The sequence below is a fragment of the Eurosta solidaginis genome, chromosome 4 (assembly GCF_040869045.1).
Source record: "Eurosta solidaginis isolate ZX-2024a chromosome 4, ASM4086904v1, whole genome shotgun sequence".
Classification (NCBI taxonomy): Eukaryota; Metazoa; Arthropoda; class Insecta; order Diptera; family Tephritidae; genus Eurosta; species Eurosta solidaginis.
Window position 1 is genome coordinate 51,316,045 of NC_090322.1, and position 10,397 is coordinate 51,326,441.

The following is a 10,397-nucleotide window of genomic DNA, read 5'->3' on the forward strand; positions in this document are numbered from 1 at the left end:
CAGATGATAGCACTAACAACAACTCAGCTGTGCCAAATGTTCATTGTGCTATTGTTGATTTGTCTTCCTCACCCAGTTCTTTTAGTGGCGCTGCCGCTTGTTCTACTAGTGATGCAAATATCAGTTCTGCTGCACCTGCCAATAATAAAACTGGGTATTCCGGGGTTGTAGCCTTTGGCCGTCAGGAATCAGTCGCTACTAACCTAACATCTATTAATAATTCTAGCTTAGCATCTAACAATAATAATAATACTTCAAATAAGTTCATAAAAGCACCCACCATTGTCGTAGGTAGCAATTCAAACGCAAATCTTAGCTTAGCTGTTCGATTGAAATGGTTGCATTTGTCGTCTTTTAAGCCGACGGTAAACGCTAGCGATATTGTCGACTATGTCTCACATAATGCAAACATCTCGCCTTCATTAATTCATTGTTTTAAATTAATAAAGAAAGATGCAGACTCGAGATTGTTATCAAGATGTAATTTTAAACTTGGAGTCTCGCCTTCAATATATAATAAGCTTCTTGAGTCTTCGCTATGGCCATCGGACGTCAAAATTAAACCATTCTGTTTTTTTCAAAAAGCACAGGGCTCAACTGCAAAACCTTAGCTATATGCGGTAATATTAAAAAAAGTATAAATATCTATTATCAGAATATATCTGGGTTGAGAACGAAATCTAAAGATATATTTTTAGCCACTTCACGGTGCGACTATGATGTCTACGTCATTGTTGAGACTTGGCTTAATAATGACTTCTCTGACTCAGAATTTTTTGATCATAGTCTGTTTCAAAGTTATCGAAAGGATAGAGACCCTATCAAAACAGGGCGTCTCAGAGGCGGTGGGGTGTTAATTGCTGTAAGGCGTTCTCTTCTCTCTTCTTTTGTGCCGCTTTCTAACGATGACTCTCTCTTGGACCAGCTTTGTGTCTGTATTACTGGGCCTTCTGGCAATTTATTTATCTGCGTTTCTTACATTCCGCCTTGCAGTACAGATTTGCTCTACTTTGCTCATGTTAATAATATATTTGACCTATATGAATATAATGTTGAAAGTAATTTTTGCGTCCTGGGAGATTTTAATCTCAGCAAGGTAAACAACCTCGAAACCTCGAAATTACTAGAAGATGATATCTTAACACCTACTAATGTTCATCATCCCCATGAGATTAATTTCTTAGACACCCTTTTTAGTGCCAATTTAATTCAGATTAACAGTTTCGTGAACCAGTTAAACAATATTTTGGACCTAATTTTTGTCGATGAGAACCTCATAACTCACTTGACTGAATGTGTGTTTCCTATATATAAATCAGATATGCATCATGTAGCCCTATATTTATCTATTGAATTCTTCGACCTAGTGCCGAAAAACAATATAAATGATAATGAGCGCGCCTATAACTTTAAGGATGCAAATTACGAATCCTTAAACTCTCTCATATCTGAAATAGACTGGACATCTATTTTCTTTGCTAAAAATGCAACTGAATGTTTCGACATTTTTCTGGTAAAGATGGCTGACATATTCAGTAGGAATCTTTCTCTCCTACCAGTTAAAGTTCACAAATTACCCTGGTACAATACTAGGTTGAAAAAGTTGAAAAATCAAAGAAATAAGTACTTTAAATTATACAAGGATACCAGCGATACTGTTTTTAAAGATCAGTATACTTCCTATATGACGCAGTTTAATGTTCTTGATAAGTTTTTGTACAACAAATACGTTTCTAGAGTTGAAGATGAGTTGAAAGTTAATCCTAAATCTTTTTGGAACTATGTTCGTTCAAAGAAAGGTTGTTCTAATATACCTACCTGTGTCAAATTTAATGACATTTGCTCCAACAGTTTGGTCGATTCGGCAAATCTTTTTGCTGATTTTTTCAAATCTACGTTTGTTGTTGAGGCCGATAACTTTGATAACAGGTATCTTACTGATAGCCCCAAACCTTTAGACTTTGGGTCTCTGTCCTTGTCTGAGACCGATATTATCTTGGGTATATCCTTACAGACCTCAATCAAAAATGATATTGATGGATTGTCCTCTTTTTTATTTAAGAAGTGTAGTATTTGTCTTTGTGTGCCACTGTGCCACATTTTCAATATTTCGCTATCGTCTGGAGTTTTTGTTGATCGCTGGAAGCTGGTGTCTATCACTCCTATCTTCAAGTCAGGCAATAAAAATGAGGTAAAGAATTATAGGCCAATATCCAAACTGTCAACATGTTCAAAACTTTTTGAAAAGGTAGTTAAAAACAAAGTATCATTCGCTATAAATAAAATAGTCGATCCATGTCAGCATGGTTTCATTGCGGGACGTTCGACTGCTACAAATCTGGCTGTTTTCTCTCAGTTTTGTGTCTCTTCGTTTAAGGATGGATGTCAAGTTGACACCATATATACGGATTTTTCCAAGGCTTTTGACACAGTTTCGCACAAATTACTTCTGTGGAAACTTGAAAACATGGGCTTTCACTCAAGCTTTCTGTCGTGGGTGAAGTCCTATTTGGAAAATAGAATATCTTTTGTTGAATTCGAGAGAGCTAAGTCTTATGAATTACCCTACAAGAAACGCTGATAGTTTTACTAATACACTCACACTTGTAACTGACAATGCTGATCCTCCGATGATGTAAACATTGATACTCAAATTTATGTATGTTCCTTTGTTCGCTCACGCATGTCCGCATGTACCCAAAGACAGCCTATAATCATGAAAAAGAACTCAAACTGGGAAAGCTTCGGACACCTGGTACAGAACAAAAGAACATACAGCAGATACCATTATGCATGTGAGACAGATACATAATTCTCAACGGAATTTTATGTATGCGAGAACAGTTTATCCGATTTAATCATGTTGTCACTACTGACTGTCATATGACAATCAAATAATTATCATGGTTGTTTTCTTATTTTTTAAATTTCGCCATTTTCAACCGACGAAAACCATATAAAAAATAAGTCTAAAAAATGAAAAAGAGAGCATTTCAAAGCTCCATGCTAAAAGAAAAAAAAATGTAAAATAATATTAAAAAATACCAAAAGCTGTCGGAATGTGTGGGGCGCACTCAAAAAATTGATACGCGAAAAATAATAGTGGTTAGTGGTGATTCATTTTTAAACGTGTTTCCGCATGAGGAAAGCGCTCTTCTGTTGTTTTGTTATTTTCTGAATTTAAATTGAACATTCTGAACTCGAATTCTTATAAAACTATTTATTTTAAACAAATAAGATACACGTATGCTCTTATCACGTACAAAATTAAATCGTAATGAAATAAAGTTAAAAAAAAGCAAAAAGCATTGTTTCATTTTTGGCGGAATATAACAATGGTCATTTATGATAGTATAACAGTCAAACCTGATATCTACAGTAAACTATCATTTATGACACTTTTTGATAGTTAGAGTGTCAGCACTGATCCAGGAAAATGAATGAGAGTGAGCAGTACGGCTATATACTTAACCAGTAGGCCATGTTGGTGTATAAGAAGGAGACAAAAACTCACACGTACACAGTTGTTTACATCACATTTGCGCAAGTCCCCTTAAGTTTGTGATAGAAAGTTTGTATGAGGCGCTGATCGTTAGGTTGACATTGCTGACAATCAGATGATAGTCATATGATAGTCAGTATTCTTGTAGGGTTCTCAGCAACTTCGGGTGTACCACAAGGTAGCATCCTTGGTCCTATTTTGTTCTTAATGTTTATTAATGATGTTGGCTCATGCATAAACTATTCGAATTATTTGCTTTATGCTGACGACTTAAAACTCTTTCGGGGAATCTCCTGTACTTCTGATGCATTGCGTCTGCAAGAAGATCTGAATGCTATAAATAATTGGGCCTGTCAAAATAATCTGCGACTCAATATTAGTAAATGCTGCCACATGACGTATACTAAGTCTACGAATGTGGTTTCATTCGCGTACTCGATTTCAAATGTAACTCTTGCGTCAATTAATGAGTTTCGCGATCTTGGCGTAATTTTTGACTCATCTTTTACTTTTTGTAATCATGTAAACTTTCTCATACCAAAGGCTTATACCAACTTAGCTTTCTTGCGACGATATGCCAAGGATTTCAAGGATCCATATGCCAGGAAAATCTTATACAATGCCTTAGTGCGTTCCAAGTTAGAGTATGCATCAGTCATCTGGAATCCCATATACTCCTCACACTCTTTAAGAATTGAAAGAATTCAGCGCAAGTTCATACGATTTGCTCTTCAACCTCTGCACTTTGTTAATCCCCTGCCACCCTACAATGCAAGATGCATGCTTATCAATGTCTTGCCACTTGAAGTTAGACGTCTTGTTCAAAACGTAATGTTTATTTTTGACATAATATCCGGTGCCATTGACTGCTCAGGACTACTTGGGCAGTTGAATTTCAATGTCCCTAACAGAGCTCTCCGCTTTCACAGTACATTCCGCGTTGAAGTGCTGCGTTCGAATTACTTCAGTTTCGCACCTCTTATAAGAGGTCTTGTAGAATTTAATCGCCTATCCAGAAGCCTTGAGCTGGACTTTGCCATGCCAAGGTCTCTGTTTAAGGCACGCATTGAGTCCTATTACTTATCTCAGTAAATCTTACTTTAAAATTGTTAAACTAGTACTAAGTTAACCTGTAATCTAGTCAGTAAGGTTGTTACCATTTGACTTAATAAAGATATGAAATATGAAATTGCACCGATGCCTGCCGACCACCCAGATAATTTGCGGTCCACCTTTTAAGACATGGGGGAAGGGTAGACCCTTCCAGGTCTTGCAGTAACGTGCCATGGTTGACCGTATCAAAACTTTTGATAGGTCTAGCGCTACGAGTACTGTTCTATGGTGGGGGTTTTGATTTAAACCGCAATTTATCTGGGTGCTGATGGCATTTAGCGTGGTGGTGGTGCTATGGAGTTTTCTAAAGCCATGCTGATGACAGGCTAGCTGCAAATTTGCTTGGAAGTAGGGGAGCAAAATGGCTTCAAGCGTCTTTGCTACTGGCGATAGGAGAAATATCGAACGATACGACTCTCCTATGTCAGCTGGTTGTCCAGGCTTTAGTAGTGGGACCACCTTGGCCATTTTCCATTTTTCGGGTATGACAAAGGTGGAAAGACAGGTTGAAGACATGTGCTAAGTATTTGAAACCCTCTTTCATTAGGCTTTTAAGCATCGGCATGGCTATGCCGTCTGGGCCCACTGCTTTGGATGGTTTAGCGTGACCAATGGCATCTTCAACCTCTCTGGCGGTGATGGTAATTGGTGACGCGCTGAATTTATGTTTATGTGTGTGTCTGTTGTCGACCGTAGAATGCATTACATATTGACGGCAGAAAGCGCTCGCGCATTTTTTCGAATCCGACAGCACTTTATCGCCGAAGGCGATGGAAACTTTGTCATTGTGCTTAGACGGATGCGATAGGGACTTTGCGGTGGACCAAAGTTTACCCACACCGGCAGAGAGGTTACAACCTCTTAGGTGCTCCTCCCATTTCGCCCGCTTGTGTTCATCCACAAGCAATCTGATGCGTTGGTTTATATCCCTTATTTGGGGGTCGCCTGGGTCGAGCTGTGTTATAAGGTCACGTTATCTCGCTAAATTTGCGGCCTCCGCCGGGAAGTGGGCCGAATTTCGGGAATTCTCCCGGCGGGAATGAAACGTGCCGAGGCGGATTCAATGACCTTGCGGAAAGCACGCTCCCTTTGGCGGGCATCAGTCGGGATAGAGAGGGAAGCAAAGAGGTTGTCTGTAAAAGATTTGTATTCGTCCCACTTTCATTTTTTAAAGTTTATGAAAGTGCGTTTTTCTGTAACGATGACGTCGGCGGTACGCTCGAACGAAATAAGTATAGGCAGGTGGTCGGATGCCAATGTTACCATCGGCTGCCAGTTGACGCAGTTTACGAGTTCTGCACTCACGATTGAGATATCAGGCGAACTGTGACAGCTTCCTACCATACGTGTGGGGGCGTCTCCGTTTATTGTGCAGAACGTCGTTTCTTCTATTTGATCCGCCAACATCTCACCCCTACTGTCCGCCCGCAAGTTTGAATGCCATAGATCGTGATGGGCATTAAAGTCGCCTAAGATAATGCGAGTGTTGCCAGTGAGTAAGGCGCTAATATTAGGGCGGTATTCACTGGGGCAACAGGTGGAAGGAGGGATGTAGATGTTGATGATTTCTAGGTTTGCATCGCCTGACCGGACAGATAGGCCTTGACGTTCTAAGACATTGTCCCTGCGGTCGATGCCAGGATCAAATATATGATATTGCAGAGAGTGGTGTATGATAAACGCGAGGCCGCCTCCATGTCCGCTCATGCGATATTTTCTGTGGACATTATACCCAGAACAGGTTTGCAGTGCAGATCTTGCTGTGAGTTTAGTTTATTGAATCGCAGCAATGGGGATGTTGTGCCGCTTCATGAAATCGACTATCTCCGTGAATTTCCCAGTTAATCCATTACAGTTTAACTGCAGAATTCTGAAGTGCATAGGGGGAGACGTCGCCACTCTGGGAATAAGTGACGGGTAACTACGCCTGGGTTGAGGAAGGCCAGGACGCAACTGCTGTTGTGGCCCTGGGACGGGACGTCCTTGGGCAAGCATTGGGGTACCCGGTAGATTGGGGTTTGTGACCTGGCAACATGGCGCAATGAAACCCGTGGGGGGTTGCCGTCGCGGAGACCAGAACATCTAGGAAAGTGGCACCGCCCAAGGCAGGAGCTGCATTGGGCGGATGTCGCAAACATATATATTCTGTGCTGGCAAACGGTGCAAACGGGGTTAAGGACTAAGAGTCTGCTTCGCTGACCTACACGATTGCTGCCGGAAAAGGGGGTAGGGGCTGATGCTCAGCATTGCTACCGACTCTGCTACGAAGATAGTAGTTATGAGTGGTAGCAGCTGTTTGAGTTGTTGGCGCCGCGGGGCGCGAGCAGCAGCGGATACTAGTTGTGGCTTGCTGAGCAGCTGGGCTGCTGGAAGGTAGTGGGGGCGGAAAGGCGTAGACTACGGGACGCCCTTGGACGTGAACAGCAAGGAGCCACAAAAGATTTATAAAAGTTACGTGGACGTCGGGTTTTGGATCAAGCCCAGAACAACCTGTCCGATGCAAACATCCCTTACACGAGACACACTGAACAGAGTATAACCGTCCTAAAAAGATTATTTTCCGGGGTCAGGAGACGTACCCTGATTGGATTCGATCCTGCCCGGAGCAAGAGAATATGGACCAGTCCCGCTGCAAGGAGCTGCTGGGAGGATGACAATTTGTGGGAGGGACGCAACAAATTAAATGGGGTTACACTGAAATGACAGTCTTTGGTCGGGAACAATCCCGAGTCGCTCCGGTACATAGAACCGACTGCCTTGGGAAGCAATTTTCTCTTGCCTCCCTTGGTAGTGTGCTTTCTTTTATAATTTCGTAGTTAATATTTATTAGAATTGAATGTTTCGAATGAAAAAATTTCAGACGGAATTGTAAAAATTCAATAGTATTACAGTAGATCAACTGATCTAGAAAACGCAAGTATAATATGGCAAAGTACATTTTACTATAATATAACATAACTTCAACACTTTCTTCTTCTGCAAGGGCGGCGCTGCTGATTGAAGAGGCCCCGGCTCCCAGGAACTTAATTTCAGTAAGCATTATGAAAAAATCGACAATCAAGAAGACAGTCGTATGAAGCAAAGGAGCACAAAAGGGCCATTCGATACATCCAAAAAAAGTCATCGAGGTACTATGCCAGCAATTGCCCGGTGAACCCCGTTCTCAAAGACAAATACCCTAAACTCGCAGTTGAGGAAAGCAACTTCCCCAGGTAGACGCGTGTCACGCTAGCTCAACTTCGATATTGTAATACATTAAACATCTGTTATCCAGAACCAACCCAGACATACCCAATGGATGTCCTGCTTGTAACGTATTCCACATAACCCCCAATCAACTTTTCAAATCCAACACTTCTAACAATCTTATCTCTTTGGTCCAACCGTTTTAAAGAAGAAAGTTTCCTTGAACTCCCAGTAGAGCATATTGATGACAATTTAAGAGCGATCGCACCTATTGGATGGATAGAAGGACTGCTACCACAAAACACCATCAGAACTCCACAAAATATTAGAGTATTTTCATCACTGATAAATTAAAGAGCAGTGCTGACCTTATAAAATAGTTTGCTTTATTAGTTTTAATCTAAATACTCCCACTGCAAAGTCTCCTTTCTTCTTATTTCTGTTCTGTGTCTCTAAACTAAGCTCTATAAACATACAAAATGTCTTTGTTTACAAATTATCATTTGTTTATTAATTACGTTATTGAATTTTTGCCTTTGTTATCTTATGCTGTTCTGACTAGCACTATAAAATAATTTTGCCAAATTGTTGTGCTAGGAGAATTTAATAAATACAAATACAAACGTATGTATGTAGATAATGGACCACTTAATTGACGCGTTTACTTATATTTGTATATCCGATGCCTACACACGTCATCAACACTTTTTGAGCACCTGGCAAAGCATCCTCTTCATAATTTTCAGGATTCTCCAATTTAAACGTTATAGAGAAAAAGTCACGCAAGTTTTGTAGAAAATGTATAGTATATGTTGAAATCGGTCCTAGAGAAATATATCAAAGTATGAAAAAAGAAAATGGAACGTAATTCAAAGTTTTTATCCCACCAGTTAGAAACTTTGAAACATTTTTCTGACTCAATGTCATGAATAGAGTAATAAGCCATTGATAAGAAGAATCACAACAACCTCCACGATAAATTTCATCAAGTAACTTCATAGCAGCTTCACGTCCAAGGTCTTCAGGCACCGATGGATCTTTACCCTGTTGAAGATCAGTTTGTTAATTGTTTATTTGCTTTTAGCTTTTAAATTTTAATAATATACCTCTTCTTTGTTATTAGATATACTCTCCGCACCATAAAAGACCCCATCTGTGGTTTCAGCTATTAAAAAAATACCAAATCCTGGCGAATTGCCAGACATTTTGCCACGATTCTGGTCTGTATAAATATAAACATCGGGCAGAAATTTCAACATTACACCTTTAGCCGCTTCAACAGTACGATTAGCCATTGCCGGTGATACCTTGCAGGCATATACTGTACCACGTATACGTTTCACCATACCAGGTGATTGAAATTGTAGGGAACGAAGGTTTTTACGCACTGGGCAGCGGAATTGCACCTCACCACCTCCAAGTGGTGCAGCACCTCTGCGAACAATCTTCAAATCGAGTCCTTCATCAACCACTAAAAACCGTTTGAGCACAGGTAGCGCAGCACCTTTTATATGATCGACTGATGGTGAATCTTTGCCATTTGTTACGCCTTTAAGTATTGCATTGGTGGGATTTTTACAGAATGGACCCAACGCCACTAATGCATCCAAATAATAACCAATGCTACGTTGTGCACAGCAATCATGCTGCAATATACCACCATGTAATAGACCTGGTGTGAAGAGTATAGATGTGCCCGATGGATTAAGTTCAATTTTAGTGCCATTTGTTAGTTTGTCCAGTAATCTGACTAAGCCAATTTCATATTCACGCAAGCCCGGTGCGTTGTCATCGTCGAGATGAATTTGTGTTATTTTTACAGGCTTTCCACTAAGGCAGGAGAGAATAAGGCGCTAAATGGTTGAACAATAATAAAGATTGAAAACATTAAGAGCTAATTTGATGGTGTTAGAAACCTGTTTAAGGAAGTTGCTCCCTTGATATATTAAACAATTTCCCTCTTGCGATATTGGTGGCATTTTATTTGTCTTTACAGTATTTCTATGTAACGCTATTAAAATTTATTTCTTTAAAAATGATGTACATTGCTTTTATTTTTAATAATTTGCATCAAGGTGACATTCGCACATGGCGCAGGTAGACGTCAGTGTATTGTACGTAAATAAATAAAACTTGGCAGCACTTCGTGGCAACGTTTTTACCCATGGTTCAACTATATACAGGTTGCCTCATCTGTAAAGCAACAAAATAGGGACGTTCCATTGGTTTATCGAGCTCTGGCTCTGGCTCAAATCTCATTGGAACGATCTGGATCAACTTTATGAGAGCTGGTAGCACTAATATAAAACATCTGTTATGTAGAAAATAAGAAGAAACGTACACAAAATTTTAAGATACTGATAGAATTATTAACATTTAAATAGTTTCACACGTAAGCAAACTATTTATTTTCCTTACATCATCTTCAAGTTGTTTACTCTTTCAGTGTTTTTGCTTTTAAATATGGCGAGATCTTTTATGTATACACAAATGTACACGTATTTAGTTCAGTGCTACAATGGCTCAATTATATGGTTGGCTCATCTCACCAGCTGATTTTATTTTTTTCATTTCACTGGAGTAGGGATTGTCAGAA

General features: G+C 39.8%; 1 protein-coding gene across 1 annotated transcript; it reads right to left on the reverse strand.

Annotated features, from left to right (window-relative positions):
• Positions 1–8,285: 8,285 nt before the first annotated feature.
• Rtc1 (RNA terminal phosphate cyclase 1) lies at positions 8,286–9,908 on the reverse strand. Its single transcript, XM_067778826.1, has 4 exons — positions 9,718–9,908; positions 8,908–9,654; positions 8,689–8,845; positions 8,286–8,625 (listed from the first exon to the last, which is right to left on the reverse strand). Exons 1-4 carry the CDS (start codon positions 9,778–9,780, stop codon positions 8,450–8,452), a joined length of 1,143 nt encoding a protein of 380 aa, XP_067634927.1. The 5' UTR covers positions 9,781–9,908; the 3' UTR covers positions 8,286–8,449.
• Between the last annotated feature and the right edge of the window lie 489 nt (positions 9,909–10,397).